At 43.4% G+C, this 20,391-nt stretch overlaps 1 protein-coding gene across 1 annotated transcript in view; it reads left to right on the top strand.

The window, feature by feature from the left end:
• Positions 1 to 8,381: 8,381 nt before the first annotated feature.
• Positions 8,382 to 20,391, top strand: part of RADX (RPA1 related single stranded DNA binding protein, X-linked) — a 34,604-nt gene continuing 22,594 nt past the window's right edge. Inside the window, exons 1-6 of the mRNA XM_065410612.1 lie at positions 8,382 to 8,967; positions 10,968 to 11,110; positions 15,326 to 15,518; positions 18,809 to 18,917; positions 19,131 to 19,222; positions 19,311 to 19,433. Coding sequence (XP_065266684.1) covers positions 8,382 to 8,967; positions 10,968 to 11,110; positions 15,326 to 15,518; positions 18,809 to 18,917; positions 19,131 to 19,222; positions 19,311 to 19,433 — 1,246 coding nt within the window. The remainder of the gene's footprint in view (positions 8,968 to 10,967; positions 11,111 to 15,325; positions 15,519 to 18,808; positions 18,918 to 19,130; positions 19,223 to 19,310; positions 19,434 to 20,391) is intronic.

Raw genomic sequence — 20,391 nt, 5'->3', positions numbered from 1 at the left:
AAATCACACTCCTATGGAAAGGAGTGGGAGAGGGACAGGTTAGAGGGGATGGGATGGAAAGGGTCATGCTTGAAGGGGTATGAGCAGAAGAATCTATGCCCACTACAGCACCATCCCTCCAAAGCCTAGTATGGAACCCAAGATTCCCGAGTCTCACAATTCCTTTACTGTCAGCAAATATCTGTGAAACCCACACTAATGCTGGTACAAGTAGAGGATGACAACCTGCTACTGCTATCAGTTACTTCATTAATTCAAGTCAAGTGGCAGAAGTCTATGCGGTAGATCTAATGGTTCCAATCCTGCTGGCAACCTATGTGGATGTAAATATGATGCCATATGAAAGAATTTGTTTTTTTCAGTTTGTGTTTTAAAAAAACCTAGGAATTTACACATACAAAATCTATGTTACAAAAACTTTATTAGGGTTGAAAAATCAAGCACTCAGGTTAGGAAATTTGAGTGTCACAGTTTAAGGGTAACTGTACCTGAATTGCCCCCCATGGTCCACTCCAGGAGTGCCCGACAGGGCTCAGGTCTCCAGCCATCACCCTTGTCCCGTTCCCTTCTGAGTGGGGTTTTTAAAGCTGAACAGGTCCCTGCAGGACCTGTACTAAACATGCCAGGAGTCAGCCATCAGTCTTATGGGCGCCTAGTAGGCCAAAGTTCTTCAGCAGGACTGGGGCCCCCTTGGATGAAGTTCGTGTCCATTTGATTGATCAGTATGACCCTGTGTCAGTTTAAAATCAGCCTCATTATACCAAAAGCCCTTTCTTTGTTTGTCACTGTAAAACCCAGTTTGAACTAGTAAGTGCAACTCTCTCCAGGGTGTTGTACCTGTCTAGAGCTGTTTAGTCTCACTGACTCGCCTTACTCACCCCCGCTGTTTTTAGGAGCTGTGCTAACCCTCCCACATGGAATAGAATATATAAATCAGTCAAATTTAATACAGTGGTCCCCAAAGATATTGCACAGGGTTGTAATATATCTGCCCTAGCCAGAATTAATGTGGTCTGTGCACCAATCTCTACAGCAGCCACTAAGCCAGAAGACACAAAAGTTGGCGTACGGGCATCTCCCCCTCCTCCTGCTGCCATCCCCTTCCAGGGATGTGCCTTCTGTGCTGTGCCTCTTGAATCTGGCCCTCAATCTCTAACAGCAGCAGCAGCAAAATAGAATCGTATCACTCCCGATCTCCTTTAACATGGGGAAGTATATGATGTCTGCAGCACTCCATTAGTAACTTCTGCCAGCTGCTCAGCCAACCCTGCTAGCTTTATCCATTAACCTGCTTCCATTGTGCAACACCTTCATCTATGATCCCTACTTTAGAGAAGCTAGGTCTCTTGAACCAGCTCTTCCCTCTCATGTAGCGAAACCCTTGGAAAGAAGTGAAGAAGGGGAAGGAAAAACATCATGACATTTTCTCTTGCAGTGTTTTCCACAGATCATTCTGCTGAGAGTGAAGGGGATGATGCCCACCTCCAGAACAAATGGGGGATTCTGCCCCCAGAACCTGCAAATCCCCTCACACGCACAGAGCGTCCTCTGTGCCTCCACTAATTTCAAAGCCCTCCAATCCCCCCCGCCCCCATTTTCAATGGAATTTCCCTGCTAGGCTTTTTGTCCACGTGCCACTGCCCTGGGAAGTTCCCCAGGGCATGGACTAAGTGATTTATATATATCACGGTCTACAAAAAATATGCTTTTGAAAACCAAACAGTGCAAGCTCAAAGTGAAAACATTTGTTTTTCATCTCAAAACTGGAGCATGCAAAGTACAAAAACCACAGGGAATGATTTATCATTCCTCTTTAATGCATAACGATTTGCTAAACAACATAGGTACACATAAATACATATATTTTGTAAATTGCACAGTATATAGAACAAACTGAGTATAGCTTTCATCTAGTTGTACTACCTATCTTCAGTGGAACCTAAATGAAACTTGGCATTTTAATTTTAATCTGTTTTATAATGGAGGGGGAAGTAGTTCTATGGTGCTAAATTGTTCTGCAATGAGATTGTTTCTATAAGAAACATCATACAATCCCGTTTACAAGTTCAGGTTCTGTGCTTTGACAACTGTATTTAAGTTAAATGAAACAAGAGCAAACCTGCAATCTATATAAAAAGACTGTTCTATGGATTCTAAAAGCTGAGCAATAAATCAAACTTTCACATAACAAAAGTACAAGAGACCTTCCTGTTTATAGCCTGCCACTTTCTTAAAATGCTTTTCACAGTGCATAGTGCTGATTAAAGGGCAAGAGGGTGTCTGCTGGGTAATCATCTCAGATGATATTTTAGCATTATTTATGGTTTCCTGTTATTTTCGAGGTAGGGTCAACAAAAGCACCTAGGAGATAATGGTGAAACAAATATTGGGAAGGCTATTTTTTGTCCTCAAAATAATTTGCAACAAACAGTTGTATTTTACAGTAGGCTTTATCATCCTATACAATAATAAGATGCTTTAGCTGCAACATGAAATTTGATCTTGTGCCTTTCATTGGTCCAATGCTACTTGTATTAAAAGTGATTTTTTTCCCCACAACAATGGTAACTAAGGGCTCAATCCTGCAAAGGGCCGAACACTCTGGCCCAATCCAGAAAAGTACTTAAGTATGAGTAGTGATATTGACTTCAGTGGATTACTCTCATGCTCAAAGTTAACACATGGTTAAATGCTTTTCTGGATCAGTGTCAGCACATTGCAGTTAGCCACAAGTTTCCATGGTCCAGGAGGTTGTTACTGAGGGTATACTTCTCCCTCCATACTGACTGGGAAGGTGTTTCTGCAGCTTTCAAAGACTGTCCATTTCCCATTATGATCACAGATTCTGCCTAACCCACTTGTCACATATTGTATGGAAATCAGTCCCATGGGAATGCTCTTAGAGAAACTCAGATATGATCAGTAACAGTAACACGTTGTCCTAACATGTGGGGATGGGCAGATTCTTCCACTGCTGACAATTTCAGTCAGCCAGGGGAGAGATTTAAAGGGTGCAATGGAATGCTAAACTGTATTATACTGTTCAGCCACTAGGTGGCACAGTGTAAAATACCTTATTTAAATTAACCTCAGCCATACCTGGCACAGCCTTATGATGAACGCATCTGGTGTGTATGAGGAAGCTCTGTAGCCAGTCCATATCTGGCAGCGAAGTACATGACATGGTGTCAAAATAATAACAAAGGTTGCAAACAGAAGGAGTAAAACAACAAAGTTTGCAGGATCTCATCAACATAATCCCTCTGTAGCGAGCCGGTGTGGCACCCCTCCATCTCTGACAGGGCCGAGCCTCCTCCAACCCCAGCGTGGGCGGAGCCACCGGGTCCGAGGCCCGCCCCTCCGAGGTCACGGCCCCAACCCGGAAGTACAAAAGCCCGCCAGCAGAGCTCAGTGAGAGAAGTACAAAAGCCCGCCAGAGAGAGCAGACGTCCTGGGCCGAGCTCCTGCTTGGGAGACAGCTGCAGGCCGCGAGCCGCCTGCTAACACCCAGCGCCGGTCGAGCCTCCCTCTCGCCAGGTACCCTGAGGAGGACTGGCCCAGCCTGCCCCCGACCCGGTACCCCGAGGAGGACTGGCCCAGCCTGCCCCGTGCCAGCTATCCTGAGGAGGACTGGCCAAGCTTGCCCCGGATCAGCTGCCCCGAGGAGGAGTCAAGCCTGCCCCGTGCCAGCTACCCTGGAGAAGAGCTGCCGAACCGGCCCCCAAGCCCCGCACCCGAGGAACCGATGCTCCTGGACTGGCCCGAACCCAGCATCGCCACCGAGGTAGGCCCCGAGGGGGAACAAGGAAGTAGCCCGGGGATAGCCGACCCCGGTCAGGCTGCAGAGGCCTGTGAGCCGATGTCCGTGTGTTTCGGTCAGGACACCCCACTGACCGGCAGCGACAGTAGCCGCTGCTAGGGCCCCAGGCTGGGACGCAGTGGAGTGGGTGGGCATGCGTCCCCCCCTGCCACCTGCACTCCCGGGTGGCAGGCTTCCCCCTCACCCAACGCTCAGGTAGGAACCTGAGCCCCTTACCTGCTTGTTTGCTCAACACCTGCCCCAAAGGGCTTGAGCTGTGACTGTTTGTGCCCCGCCCTGACCCAGGGCCTGGGCCCCTTAACTGCTTGTTTGCTCAATCCCTGCCCCAAAGGGCTTGAGCTGTGACTGTTTGTGCCCCGCCCTGACCCAGGGCCTGGGCCTGCTTAGACAGGTAGGGGCTGAGCGCTAACTAACCAAGGGCCTGAGCTCCGGAACTGTGAGCCGCTCAGCCCTTGCGTAAAGGGACCTGAGGCTAGACTTTCTGCAGTTTAGCGAGCCGGTGTGGCACCCCTCCATCTCGGAGGGTAGAGCCCCGGCACGACCGTACTACACCCTCTGATACAGCTTTGACAAACATTCATAATGGGGAGACTGGAAGCCATATTGTGCAAGATTTCAAATTGCAAACAAAGAAACTGGAGATATACAGGTATCTTCTTTAATTTATGCTATGGGGAAGCAGGAATAACATATCTTTAAGTCCTTAGATCTTACTGCAGACAGTCACCAAAATGACTATGAAAGGGTTCTGGCTGTCTGATGCATACTTTATACCTCAGAGAGGTGTGATTTATGAAAGAGCATGTTTTCACCAGAAAATTCAAGAATCAGGGGGAAACGTTGAATGTTTTCTAAAAGCTCGGCATTCATTAGCTGAAAACTGTGGTTTTGGGAATGCAAAATACAAGAATATCAGACACACTCATTATTGGGTTAACAGAGAAAAACCTTTCACAGCATCTGCAACTGAAGAGAGATTTAACTCTATAGCCACAGCAGCAAAACAGCCTGAACTGGTGAAACAGCAAACTTGACAAACCTGAAACTAGCTTAGAAACTGTAATGACTTTAATGTTAAAAGTCATTATGATAAAATCACTGAGGCAAGGAGAGAGAACTCCTGGGCTAAGAGGGACAAATTCCAGCCTACGTGCACAAGGTGTGGAAAAAGTCATAGCCCAAGAGATGATACATGTCTAGCCAAAGACAATGTTATACATGCATGAAATATTGGCATTTTGCAGCTGTTTGCTGCACTAATGCAGTCAGGGAGTTGACTCATAGTATAGGCAATCAAGAGCCATTGTTTCTGGGATCTATTGCTTGTGATGACACGGAATCTGCCTGGAGAATAAAACTGAACATTCATGGAAAGATTATACACTTTAAAATGGACTCAGACACTGATATCTCAGAAGCGACTTACAATCACCTCCAATTCCTCCCAGAGCTGAAGTCAACTGACACAGCTCTGACTATCCCGAGAGATATTCTGAACTGCATAGGCCAGTTCACCACAGAAACAACTTACAAGGACAAAAGCTATGCATTCAGAGCATATGTGATCAAAGATTCAAAGACCAACAAACAAAAATAGTGTAAATTTTGTAAATGGTAACGATGGATAACTTAAAGGGGCAGATGCAATGGAATGCTAAACTGTATTATATTATTCAGCCACTAGCTGGCACTGTGTGCAAAATACAGTAGAACCTCAGAGTTACAAACACCTTGGGAATGGAGACTGTTCATAACTCTGAAATGTTCGTAACTCTAAAACAAAACGTTATGGTGGTTCTTTCAAAAGTTTACAGATGAACATTGACTTAATACAGCTTTGAAACTTTGCTATGCAAAAGAAAAATGCTGCTTTCCCTTTATTTTGTAGTAGTTTACGTTTAACACAGTACTGTAGTGTATTTGCTCTCCCCCCCCCCCCCCCCAGTCTCTGCTGCTGCCTGATTGTGTATTTCCAGTTCAAAATGAGGTGTGTGCTTGACTGATCAGTTCATAACTCTGGTGTTTGTAACTCTGAGATTCTATGGTACCTTATGTTGTAGGAGCAGCAGTGATCTGTATGTTGTGTATAACCTGTAGGTTCAAAAGGTCTGCAAAAAGAACAGGAGTACTTGTGGCACCTTACAGACTAACAAATTTATTTGAGCATAAGCTTCCATGGGCTACAGCCCACTTCATCGGATGCAAAGAATGGAACATATAGTAAGAAATATATATACATACAGAGAACATGAAAAGGTGGAAGTAGCCATACCAACTGTAAGAGGGTAATTAATTAAGATGAGGTATTATTATCAGCAGAAGAAAAACTTTTGTAATGATAATCAAGATGGCCCATTTTAGACAGTTGACAAGAAGATGTAAGGATACTTAACATGGGGAAATCAGTATCCTCGCCGCGTTGCATTCCATCGTGCCTCGGGAAGACTTACCTTCATCGCACTGTCCATCACTGTGCTGTGGGACACTTACCTTGAAGGATCCTGACATCTCCAGTGCCATGCCTGTCCTGGGAGCTTGAGTATGCGAGTGTAAGTGTGACCCCTCCCCTTCTTTTGACCTTAGCTATCAGTATAATAAACGTGCTCCTTTCTGCCAAACTCTGGTGGGTCATTAGTCCTCCCTAAGCTTATTAGCTGGCCCAATTTTGGGTAACACCTTATTTAAACTAACCTCAACTGTACCTGGTGTATATGAGCAAGCTCTGTGGCCAGTCCATATCTGTTACAGAATTACGTGACAAAGGGGACCATGTGAGAGAACAGTAAGGGTTGCAAGCAATATGGGGAAATTTTATACTAAAAATGTACAACCACTAACATCCTTTGCCGCAGGAGAGAAAATAAACAGCACAGATACAAAATAGGGAGACCTAATGAAGCTGTTGTAAGTGCAAGTTTGAGATGCATGTTTTCCCCAATTATTGAATCATGCTGATTAGTATTGTCTATGTTCTCTGTTTGTCATATCCACCTCTTGTCTTATACTTTGATTGTAAGGTCCTTGGGAAAGGAACTATCTTTCTGCTGTCATTTGTACAGTATCTAGTAAAGCGAACCATGATTGGGCCACCCAGGTGCAACCACAATACAAATCAAAAGTAATAATAATAGAAGTTCTATACTACATAGGTTCCTATTCTTCTCTCATCACTGTAGTATCTGAGCACCGTCCATTAAGTGGTGCGACTAAAAATTGTCATGTGATTCATTCACTCATCCTCAGCAGGAGAACCATGTGTGCAATGGAATATACTGTTAGTTTTTGTTGGTGGTGTGTGTTGGTGTGTTTTTTTAAACGTACACGCTGCTGATACTTGACACTGCTGTGTGGTTATGACCTGGCAGGCAAGGTCAAAGAAATGCACCTTGCACTTTGGGACAGAAGGTGATGAGGTTTGTGATGCTCCTGATTTCCCGGGGAAATTCATTCCAGTCTCAGACAGCTCGGACCCTCCAGAAAGATCTGTCTCTCACAGATGAGTGTTATCCTTATTGTAGCGAGTCCTATTGTACCAGAGGAGCAGAGTTGTCAATCGCGGTCTTCATCCCTGAGTTTTAGCCTCTTTTACATATCCTGGGCCCACACCAGGGAGTGCCTGGAAAATAAGGACTGAGCCCTTGAACGTGACGTAATATTCTATGGAAAGCCAGGTTTCATGTGCCCCAGTAGCCCATGTCACAAAGGAGACATGCTCAATGACTTCTCCTTGCCATATCCTTTCATGCCCCAATTTCTCCTACTTGTCCCCGCTGCCCCTTCCAACCCTACCAGATCCTCAGCCTCTTCCCCAGTACCAAGAGCCTCTCCCCCCTCTTCTCCCACCCCAGATCCCCCCCCATCCTCCACTTCCCAGAACCTCCCCATGCCCCCCCATTCTTCCTTTCCCTGCAAGATCCTCCCCCTACCCCTACCAGAACCTCCCCCTGCCCCCCATCCTTCCTTCCCCTACAAGATCCTCCCCCTCCCCCTACCAGAACCTCCCCCTGCCCCCCATTCTTCCTTCCCCTGCAAGATCCTCCCCTTCCCCCCATCCTTCCTTCTCCTGCAAGATCCTCCGCCTGCCCCCTACCAGAACCTCCTCCTGCCCCCCATCCTTCCCTCCCCTGCAAGATCCTCCCCCTTCCCCTACCAAAACCTCCCCCTGCCCCCCATCCTTCCCTCCCCTGCAAGATCCTCCCCCTCCCCCTGCCCCCCATCCTTCCCCTGCAAGATCCTCCCCCTTCCCCTACCAGAACCTCCCCCTGCCCCCCATCCTTCCCTCCCCTGCAAGATCCTCCCCCTCCTCTCCTTGCTCTCTGCCCCGCCCCTTTCCAAGCCCGCTGCGCTGTTCCCGGCCTGGCCGGCTCTAGAGCGCTCCCCCCTCCCCCGCGTATCTCCCAGCGCAGCCGTTGGGCTCTTCGAATGGAGCGCGCGGGCCCTTCGGCCGCCTCCGGGAACCGCCCCCTCGCGCGTGCAACATGGCGGCCCCCGGGCCCGCCCAGTGACAGGCGGAGGGAGCCCAAGCGGGCCGCTGCCCGGGGGCTCCGAGGTGCCCAGCGCCATGGAGGACGCGGCCGTGGCGCCCAGCGCCCCCCGCGCTGAGGAGGGAACCGGCCCAGGCCCGGCCTCCTGGCTCCAGAGGCTCCGCAACGAGGTGCTCCGCTCCTCCCAGCTGAGCGTGTCCCTGGCGGAGGCCCCGCCGGTGGCCGTGGTGGCGGTGGAGCGCTACATGGCGGAGAGCCCGCCGCCGCCGCCGCCCAGCAGCGCCTTGTCCAAGCCGCCCGCCCCGGCCTATTGCTACGACGTGACCCTGGCGGACGGCAGCCGGCAGGAGAAGTGCTGCCTGGCGCCGCCGCTCAACGCCCTGGTGCAGCGGAACGCGCTGCGCGCCGGCTGCCGGCTGCGCCTCACCCGCTGCTCCTACCTGTACGACGAGAAGAAGCTGAGCTCGGGCTTCCTGTGCCTCGAGCGGCTGGACGTGCTGCGGGACCCGCCGGACCTGCCCCCCGGGGGCCGCGAGCCCGACGAGCAACGGCGCCGGCCCCTCAAGGGCGGGCGGAGCCATTACCTGCCCCTGTGGAACAACGAAGATCCCTACGGGGACATCTGGCTGGCGAGCCGGCCGCCGGAGCGCGTCGAGATCGAGGGTAAGGCGGGGGGGGGGGGCTTGTTGGCCGTGTCAGGGCTGGCCCCTTGGCCTAAGCCCTGTTGTTGTTTTTACTTGGCGAGGGAGTTGTACTAGTCGCCCTTTCAGCCTGGGACCCTAGAGCTATCCTAGTAGCCGAGGGGTAGCCGTGTTAGTCTGGATCTGTAAAAAGCAACAGAGTCCTGTGGCACCTTAAAGACTAACAGATGCATAAGCTTTCGTGCATCAGACGAAGTGGGTATTCACCCACGAAAGCTTATGCTCCAATACATCTGTTAGCCTTTAAGGTGCCACAGGACTCTCTGTTGCTTTTTCGAGTTATCCTAGTTCAGGTTCCCAAAAAGAGGACACTGGGGGCAGGGGAGGAGCTAGAGGGAGGGTAAAATTGGGTCCCTGCAGCAGGGACACTTACTGGAAGTGGAGAGTGGCCTCGCTTCCTGGCAGGGTGGCTGGCACAACACAGCAACAGCTGTGGTCTCCCATCCCCAGGGCCTGAGTGGGTGGGATCCGCAGCTGGGGCTTGCAGGGGGGTGGACCAATCAGCTGCAGATTGGGGACCGCAGATTCAGGAGCGGGACCAATCCGGGCTCCTTCTGACCTACAACTTGTCTGCTCTGTAAAAACCTAGGACATTTCCTGTTATTTTTTAAATCCCCCTATCCCTTTAGCGAGAAAGGGGGCTCCAAAAAGAGGCTTTGTTCCAGAAAACCCAGACATGTGGTAACCCTAAGTGTGGCCATGCTGAGCCAGACCAATGATCCACCTAGCCCAGTAACTTATCTCTGACAGTGGGCAGTCCCAGCTTCTGTCAGAGTGTGGGGTTGCATCCCTGACCATCTTGGCTAATAGCCACTGGTGGAGCTATTCTCTATGAACTTATTCTTTTTGGAATCCAGTTATACTTTGGCCCTCACAACATCCCCTGGCAAAGATTCCATGTCTTGTGAAGAAGTACCTTTTAGTTTATTTTAAACATTCTGATCTGGTCAAACCCCTTCATTTCACAGTTATCATTTGGATTATAAGTGGTAAATTGTGTTACCTTTCATGGTAACTAAGGCCAGGTCTGTGCTACAGAATTTTGCTGGCTGTGTCTACTGTGTGTAAAGGGATGTGATCGCTGACCAAGGTAGCTGTACCACCAGAAGTCCCTAGCGTAGATGCAGTTCTACTGTCAAAGCCGTGCTTTTACCACTATAGCTTATTTTGCCTCTGGGCTGGTTACTATACTGGATCAAAGTGCAATTATGCCAGTAGGGCTGCATCCACAGTATGAGTCCTCTGCCACTGTAGTCTACCAATATTCCTGTAGCGGCAAAGCAAGCCTAATGTAGACATTGGCTAATTCCCTCACAATTTAAACAGTAAACTTTAGTATGTTTCTAAATATTGCAAAAACATGTTAAATTAAAAAACACTGGTGATGGAAAGTATTTACTGAAAATACTCGTCTTAAGTAGGGGCCCAATTTCAGATTTGAAGTGAAATCTGAACAGAAACATAGTTCCCTGTCCTGCACTAACAGGCCCCTGTAAACACACATAGCCCCACAAAAGTGAACAATGCTCTGTTTAGGTGCAGGAGTCTGCCCATGCACAACTCGCTGAAAGATTGGGGGCCCTAGTTCACTGAAATCTGTATTTCATGAAAGCTTCCCACTGTTTTTTTGTTTGTTGTTTACTTACATGATAAAAATGTAGTAGTAGTACTTTCAACTTATATCTCACTACTGTTTTTGGAAGAAAAACAACAGTTCAGTATTTTGTACAGAGGGCTGAGAACTGAGTTTGTTTATATAGCATTAGCAAACAGTTTTATTTTTTTATGAGAAACATTATAAAATACATATGAAATCCTGTCTGCCTTAATACATTTCTATAATCTGCTGACCCAAATCATGCAGCAGCACATGTACTACCAAAGAGGTATATTCAAATTCAAGCATGTGGACTATTTTATCACTTGATTTTTTTCCCCCCCGTTTTCTGTTTTTTTCACTAGTATCCAAATTAACTTCTCTTGGTCATCTGGAAATGAACTGGAGGAACAGAATACACTTCAGTCCATTGCTTGTGAGAATCTTGCATAAGGCTAGACTAAGGTACTATGGGAAACCTGACAAAAAACTGGATATACCGTATCAGGTAGGGGGAAAAAATCCAACTTGTATGAGTAGTTCTGAGGTGTGCAGATACTTCTGATTCCCATACAGTAAGGGTACAGCCAAGGGTCCTACAGTCAGCAACAAATAAACCCTAAAATTGTTACAATGTAAAAGCTTAACCATTTAAAAGTATGAAAATGATATATCCCGTGTGTATGTTTATATGTGACTAAGCCCCGTTACTATAGAGCTTCATGGTGTTAAAACCATGTCAGTGTTGTTTTTTTAATTGTCTGTCTTTATCTCAAACTGAATTTTTCTTGGTAACTATATCATAAAGAGTCAGAGTTAAGATTATTGTCGTTAGGGCTGTCAATTAATGGCAGTTAACTCACACGATTAACTCAAATATTAATCACGATTTTAAAAATTAATCACACTTATAACTAGTCGCACTTATAACACTAGAATACCAATTGAAATTTATTAAATATTTTGGATGTTTTTCTACATTTTCAAATATATTGATTTCTTTTACAACACGGAATACAAAGTGTATAGTGCTCACTTTATATTATTTTTTATTACAAATATTTGCACTGTAAAAATGATAAACAAAAGAAATTGTATTTTTTAATTCACCTTAGTGCAAGTACTGTAGTGCAATCTCTTTATCGTGAAAGTGTAACTTACAAATGTAGTGGGGGGGGGGTCTTTTTTTTTTTGTTTTTTTTGTTTTGTTACATAACTGCACTCAAAAACAAAACAATGTAAACCTTTAGAGCCTACAAGTTCACTCGGTCCTACTTCTTGTTCAGCCAATCGCTAAGACAAACAAGTTTGTTTACATTTACGGGAGATACTGCTGCCTGCTTCTTATTTACGTCACCTGAAAGTGAGAACAGGCATTCGCATGGCACTTTTGTAGTGCCAGATATGCTAAACATTCATATGCCCCTTCATGCTTCGGCCACCATTCCAGAGGACATGCTTCCATGCTGGTGATCCTCGTTTTAAAAAAAAAATGTGTTAATTAAATTTGTGACTGAACTCCTTTGGGGAAAATTGCATGTCTCCTGTTCTGTTTTACCCACATTCTGTCATATATTTCATGTTATAGCAATCTCGGATTATGACCCAGCACATGTTTGTTTTAAGAACACTTTCACAGCAGATTTGACAAAACGCAAAGAAGGTACCAATATGAGATTTCTAAAAATAGCTACAGCACTCAATCCAAGGTTTAAGAATTTGAAGTGCTGTCCAAAATCTGAGAGGGACGAGGTGAGCATGCTTTCAGAAGTATTAAAAGAGCAACACTCAGATGCGGAAACTACAGAACCCGAACCACCAAAAAAATAAAATCAGCCTTCTGCTGGTGGCATCTGACTCAGATGATGAAAATGAACATGCTTTGGTCTGCTCTGCTTTGGATCGTTATCAAGCAGAAGCCGTCATCAGCATGGACACGTCCTCTGGAATGGTGGTTGAAGCATGAAGGGCCATGTGAATCTTGAGCGCATCTGGCATGTAAATATCTTGTGACGCTGGCTACAACAGTGTCATGCGAACACCTGTTCTCACTTTCAGGTGATATTGTAAACAAGAAGCGGGCAGCATTATTGCCTGCAAATTGTAACCAAACTTGTTTGTCTGAGTGATTGGCTGAAGTAGGACTGAGTGGACGTGTAAGCTGTAAAGTTTTACATTGTTTTATTTTTGAATGCAGTTATTTGTTTTGTACATAATTCTACATTTGTAAGTTCAACTTTCATGATAAAGAGATTGAACTACAGCACTTGTATTAGGTGAATTGAAAAATATAATTTCTTTTGTTTTTACAGTGCAAATATTTGTAATAAAAATAATATAAAGTGAGCATTGTATACTTTGTATTCTGTGTTGTAATTGAAATCAATATATTTGAAAATGTAGAAAAACATCCAAAATATTTATTTAAATAAATGGTGCGATTAATTGCGATTAATTTTTTAATCGCTTGACAGCACTAGTTGTAATGTTTGCTAATTTTTACATGTGTACATTTTTCTTAGAGAATGTACATGTATTTAAACATCATGTACATGACTTTATTTGGTTATTGCGTCCAAATGGTTAGGTGCTTTTATATTGTAATATTAGTTTTTCAGGTGTTTGTTTTTATCATAGAAATCTTGACTTTAAGTTTAAAGGGTTGTTTTTGTTTAAAACATGTTTTTGAAGAGCATGAATTAGGCCTGCATGGATTCTTTCAAATGAGCAACAGTACATAACATTTTGTGCGAAGAAGGGTCTCTACGCTCCTATTGTTCTAAGCTGTCATTCCCCCACCCAGATGAAAAATAAGTATGGATCTCTTGTTGGTGCTATAGTTCAGCAGATCCAGGCCAGGTGGTATTCCTAAACTGCTCAGGAACAAGGGCGGAACATTAGTCACAGTCCTTGGTCTTAACTGTGGAATCAATACCTAGAGTTGATTCAAGTGGAGGAGTCAATGGCAGCTGAGGAAGAGGAAAGATTCAGCACGATTGGCTCTTTACATCTTTCTTTTATTAATACGGTATTCTGCATTTAGGCCATAATGCACTGAAGTCCTCACATAGTGTAAAATCTTATGTGCCTAGAGCTATGTGTATTGAATTCTTTTTAACACACAAAGATCTGTGTGCATTATTCTGCATGTAACAAAAATATTCTGGCACATAATAATTAAATGACTTGCCTCAAAGAACTTGCAATCTGAGGACAGACAGATAAGTAATACAGAGGTCAGGGAAAGGGAACCACAAAAGGAATATTCTATAGTGAATATTGTTGATAAGCACAGGCAGTATGGTAGAAATAGATTTTAAGAGGGCCTTAAAGGGAGAATGTAGGGCCTTGCAGGTGAGTTCATGGACGACCACGCATGGTTGTGTGGAAGAAAGCATAATGGTGATTGTTGGAGGCTAACAAATAAGTGGATACAGGTGGGAACGTCAGTGGAAAGGAGGTTTGTTCCACTGAGTTGTTGCTGCGTTCTGTAAGTATCCTGGAAGATCTGAGAGGTATTATGTGGATTGGGTCACCTGCGCAATCATGGTCCCTAGACAGGGTTTTATCTGAGTAGAGGAGTGGCAGTGGTGAACCATTCAACATACGCATTTTTGTGTGTATTGAAGTGCATTTGTAGGACTTTGCCTAGAAAGTTTTTCCAGCTCCAACCTGCTGGCATGCAAAGTTTTCCCAATTTGGCATACGAAGATTTCCCTGTGAAAAGCGTTCACATAAAGTTTTCTCTGTCAGAATATTTTGTTCACAAAATTTCCACATGAAGGGGGCTCTTATATAAAATTGTGTATTAGCTTTGATGACAAAATACCCCTCTGCTAGTAATATATTTTTTCTTAAAAACCATCCTATACACAGTATTATGACCCATGCTGTTTACCAAATGATTCCGGAGTTATAACTTGACAATTTTTAATAGAGATTCTTTATACAGGCATTTTGAAGTGTTATCGTCTTTTAAAAAAAACTATTTTTAAAAAAAATTCTGACCTTTTTTTTTTCCCCTCCTATTTGAGGGGTTACCTTAACATTGTGAGAAATGTGAACATTTTCACTATAGGAAGTGGGGGAAGAGAGTGGGAGAGACTCAAAATTACCCTTCTAATAGAGTTCTGGGAGAGAGAACCACCCTGCTAATTATGATTTATTATGTATTTATTTGAAAAAACTGGTGAAGATCACACATTAGTAGGAAACTGTGAGTTTGACCCTGCAAAGATGAAACATGCAAGTATCTTTATCAATGTGAGTTCTCCCACTGATGTCAATAGAGACTACTCATGTGCATAAATCTTTGCAGGATTGAGATCAACAGAGAAGTGAGATTCCCTGATGAGCTAGTAACAGTGTTCTCCCACTTGCTTGATTCATCTCTTTTCCTGTAGTCCTACAGCTCCGGCCCATAGTATTTCCTCTAGGTTTATATTGTGAAAGTGATTCATGGCATTTTCACAGCACTTAGAAATGCTGGACAGGAGCAGCTACATAATTGGGACTGTGATGCAGGAAAATATAGGATTCTTGCACTCCTATGTTTGAATTTAAGCTTGTAGAGCGTACCATGGCTTCAAGTTTATAATGAGTATCAAAACTACTCGGGAAATTACTGTTAATTGGGCAGGCATTTTAATAGTTGTCCAAAAAAATGAAAATTTGTTATCCATGTAGTTAAAGGTCGAACATATGTTTGGTTTTTCTTTTCTAGGCTTATTTTGAAGTTGCTGATAGTTCAGGCATGATGTCGATGGTTTTGTGGAATTCTTTATGTCCTGAGTGGTATAACAGTATGAAGATTGGCACAGTACTTCTGCTTGAACAGTATGGTATCAAAACCAGTTATCCATTTAAAACACAGCCAACACCAGGGGATTCACAGATGAAGAGATTTACTACAATTGGTTAAGTATCCCAGAAATCTGATTCCAAGTATTGCTGTTAAAAAGTTAGAAAATACCATTTCAGCTGACCAGTTATTGAAATTACCTGGCCTTTCAATGGATTTACCTTCAGTTCCCATTTAAAGGCAGGTGAAATACACAGTCCATTTTGGGGATGGTATTGGTGTGGTCAGCGAGAGCAGTGGGTCTTGGCGCTTCACCCACTTGAGATGAATGAGGTAATTCATATCTCTCACAGCTATTGTTTCAGGCTGTCTGCACACTGGGGTAGATATTCCTGCTTTGGTTACACTTGAGTCATGTTTCCAAGCTTTTTTCCCTCCACAACCATTAGATGAAAAACTATCAATTTTTTGTAAATGAAAGCTGCGTCTGATGTAATCACATAATTCCAAGTGCTGGGGCCCTGGGTACAGGGCTCTAGTGCTTATGTCTTCATTTGGCCCTGCTTCCAAATTAATGTCACGTACAAATATAATTAATGTAATATTTACATCCTCATCCGGATCATTAAAGATGGGCTCTAGGAGTCACGTCCTGTAACAATCCATACCGGTGCCCATGTTGCGCCCCACTGAAGTAAAAGTTTGGTGTTTAAGATCTCATTTTGCATTGATGATTGCTACCAAGTGCACTAAACAACAGTATCATCGTCCTTGATGTACTGGTTCCTCAACACAGAGAAAAGAGGCTTCCTTTCTGCTGTTGCAGGGTGTGACAGAGCCAAGGCAGTCCTAATACAGGAACGCTAATGCCTTATTGCAAGACAATGGCCTCCCCATAACAGGCCTTGTCACCAACACTTCTTTCTTCCTGAATATGGACTCCTCTTCCTTACATACTCCTATTCTGAATTAAACAGCAATCAGAAAAGCCATTTCCTTGACGTACACAAAAATACATATCTTTGGGGGTTGGTGTATACATCTAATTTTCTTCTTCGTGATGACAGTTTTGCTAATGTAGTCACTCCAGTGCATGAAAATAAACAATGTGCTGCACTGCTCAAAGCCGTGTATTCTCTGTCTCATGCATTTTGCCTTAAACCCAGTACTTAGCATCTGAAGTGTTTATGATGAGTTGGCAGGAGAGAGAAATGTTTTGCCAGGCAGGGAGACTTGGGGGGAAGACAGAAATGAAAACTGTTAATGCTTACAAGCCAGCGTAACAGTAATTGTAATTGCCACAGACCTGCCTGCAGCAAAGAGGCACTGTCAAATATGCTAGTCTGAGACTCCTTTTTGTATAAACAAAAATCACTCAAATTTTTAACGCTTATGGAAATCTTCAGTTTGGTGTCATATTGGGGTATCGGTGATGAGACTAAAAACAACTTGGAAAGTAAGGCTACATATAATAAAGGCTAATAGTTGCACAATGCAAGAATAAGAACCATAACTCAATAATGAAGTGTCATGGGGCATCTGCAGACTATAGATGTAGTGTGTGTTTTAAAAAAAAAAAAAAAAAACCTAATTTTCTCTCATCCAAAATGTGTATGTTCTGTGTTTTTCTCTTTTTGACAAATAGCTCAAATATTTTTCCCTGGCATGAGCTTAAAAAAAAAATTACATATCATGGATCATTGTATGAGCTATATTCATGGATCTTGTAAAAAGACAGAGTAGTGTTGTAGACTGCAAGAATATCAGAAAAATTCTGCAGGACAACAGAGATCCATTTTTTATAACTATTTGAGCATGCACTTGCTCTGTATTTTCAGAATGACATTGAAAGTGAGATGCTGTTTCAGTAAATTATCTCAGGTGGTATAAAAAAATAAAATGTATAAACAAAGGCCTGATTTAAATACTTTGTCAGCCACATATCCTGATATAGGGTATTTATTTATTTTAGAACATGCACATACTGTGAGTGCCCTACCAATAGTTAACTGAAACACAATAATCAACAGTTACATTGAACTGATAAAATCACTGACCGTTGTCATAATACACTTCTAGTTCATTATATCCCATTTTCCAAATAACCAAATATTCTCTCCTATCCTCATTCTCAGATTCCCAAAAATGAGTCTGTGTGTCTGAAAGATTAAAAAAGCCAGGTTTTGTGGGGAAAAATGCATCCTATAGTTGAGGGACCTTCGCAGAGAATATCCCGATAACAACTTTCTATATTCTAGCTGGTGAGCTCTAGCTTACGTTCCTCTGCTGGTTACAATTGTGGTAGCATAGAACAAGGACCGTGATGATTTCTCAGGACCCAAACCATTTAGGGCTTTAAATGTTAAAACCAACACCTTGAATTCCTTGCAGTAGTCCACAGGCATCTCTTAGTTCACTGAATTTATGTGGTCCTAATGAACATAGTTCAGTGTGCTTAGCCACAATCTTCAGCGTCCGAATGGTCGTAAGGTATAGAGTGTATTACGGTAATCTCAAAGTGAAAAAGGCAGGGATGAGTGCAGCAAGGGCCACTGAAACATGATCATACCACACCAGATGCATTCTTCAAAACTACTGCCTTTTCAGCCCAGGGTATAACAATACCTCTAAATTGCAGGCCTGAGTTAAAAATAATAACCTCCTGCCATAAATGTATGGAGCTCACATAACTAGATAATAGTTTGGGTTGCTTCCACTAATCTAGTAATTCTCTCTCTTATCTGGATTAAGCTTCAACCAAGTAGCCCTCACCCAAGCCCAAATCTCTGGCATACACTGTCAGTTGCTGTACTGCACCTGCTGAATTGCTTGTAATGGAAATATACAACAGAGTTTCTTGAACATAATTGCTTCGAGTCAAATCAGAACTTCCGCCACTGGCGCTTCAGCTGTCTTCCCTCTTATTTCATCCCTTGCAAATCATCTGTAAATGATGGTGGTCTTTGAGAGTGTTTAAGAACCTGTCGATAGTGGTTGACAGAAGGTTTTTAAAATATTCAACTGGATCATCAACAGACTACCCCGTGCGTGGAGCTGGACAATCCAGCAAGGTTCTTCGTATAATTTGTTACAACCTTTTATGACATCCTTACATTCCTCATTTTATCCATGTAGTGACCTAAAATCAGAGAGACAAATTTTATTAGTACTTGCAAAAGCAGTGAGCCAAAGTAAGAGTGTTCCATTTATTCAGCAAAAATGTCACTTATTCAGACCTAAAGAAGAGCTCTATGTGGCTTGAAAGCTTGTCTCTCTCACCAGCAAAAGTTGCTCCAATAAAAGATATTACCTCACCCACCTTGTTTCTCTACTTATTGAGAAAGCCAAAGTAAAGGTTTCCTTTGAATACATTTTTATGCTTAAAATGTTATTGTTTCTCCCCAGAAATTAGCCTAAACGTTCGAGATCCTCCAACTAAAGTTAACATTATTCCAGAAAAAATGGTTAAACCGGAGTGGAGGTTACCTGAAGTTAGATATCGGTTTGTCACAAGGTAAAATAAAGGTTTGTGTTCTGTTAAGTGTGGGCTAATGTTTTGCTAATTTTTATTGAATTTTAACTGGGAATATTACAGGAAAACATCTATTATACCTTGTTATGTCTTCCCTACTTTTCTGCTCGGGGCACTATTTAGGAATTTTTCATAGTGATTTAAATTTCAGGTCTTTAAGCATTATCAACCATTTCTCTTTAATTTTGTTTTTAGGTCAGAACTGGATAACTTACCGAACAATCATTCCTGTGATATTATTGGTCTTGTAATATTTATAGGAAGGGCTGAACGAACAAGAAAGAGAGGTTTTTATACAAATTATTTTCAACATTTATCGAATTATTACAATTTGGTGGAATATTATTTAATTTAAATAAAATTTTGTTTGTGCAGAATATAGTGAAGATTTTTGGATACATCGCTGGGCACATGTTGTTGATGGGACATCAGACCAACCATTCATTCTGGAATTGTTTGCCACTTCTCAGCCGGATGTATTTGAACATATTCACCCAAGTATTTATCGTACAATAGTCTGACTATTTTATTATTTACTTGTTTATTTTCGTTTACAATATTTTTCTCTGTAGGCATCTTCTAGGCATAATTCAAATTATCACTAATCTCATCCCAAATCAGAAAATAAATGAACAGTAATGAAAACAGACCCAAACAATGCCCACCTCAACAAAAGATGGTAGCCCTCATCATAGCAGACCTTCCCCAATAACCCAGGTAAATAGATGGGCCTTACAACGTGCCCTAAAATTGAGCTGATCTGGCCTATTTTGAACCAAGTTTGAGTGAATTCCAATTTGCAAGCCCTTTGCAGAGAACACCCTGTTGGTAGCCCCCTTTCTCAGTTCAAATGACTTCCCCGTGACTGTAACTGTGACAGTACAGTACAGGGAAAGGGGCAGCCTCTCAAGTAGGCAAGTCCTAAGCTGTGTAGATCTTTACAAGTAAAAACTAACTCCTTAAGCTCCACCCAGAAACCAACAGGGATCCAATGGAGGTCACAGAGCACTCATGAGGTGTTCTCAGCATGCCACACAGGTTAATAAAACTGCTGGATTGTGCACAATCTTCAGTTTCCGGATGAAGCCCAGTGTAGAAGGCATTACAATCTTGAGGTGACTCAGGCATGTATGATGGTATCAGCATCTGCATCCAAAGGAATTGGTCGCAACCTGCTGGCCACATGGAGGTGGAAAAAGGCCTTCCTAGAAACTGCTGCTTTGAGTGACTAACAAATGCTGTGAATCAGATTATACTCCCCATATTGTAACTTTTAAAATCAAATAGGCAGGTGAGCACCCTCAGTTCAACGGGCCATATCTTCCAGTTGCTATCAGCATCTCCATCACCTCAGTTTTATCTGCATTGCAATTCTCAGCCATGACCCAAATTTACCTAAACTCTGGTATTTGTCAGAATAGGCTGGGTCCAGTCAGAGAGAGAGGGAGCGCTGAGT

The sequence above is a fragment of the Emys orbicularis genome, chromosome 9, assembly GCF_028017835.1.
Source record: "Emys orbicularis isolate rEmyOrb1 chromosome 9, rEmyOrb1.hap1, whole genome shotgun sequence".
In the NCBI taxonomy this organism is placed as follows: Eukaryota; Metazoa; Chordata; order Testudines; family Emydidae; genus Emys; species Emys orbicularis.
The sequence above is the reverse complement of the archived record's forward strand: the minus strand, read 5'-3'. Positions and strand labels throughout refer to the sequence as shown.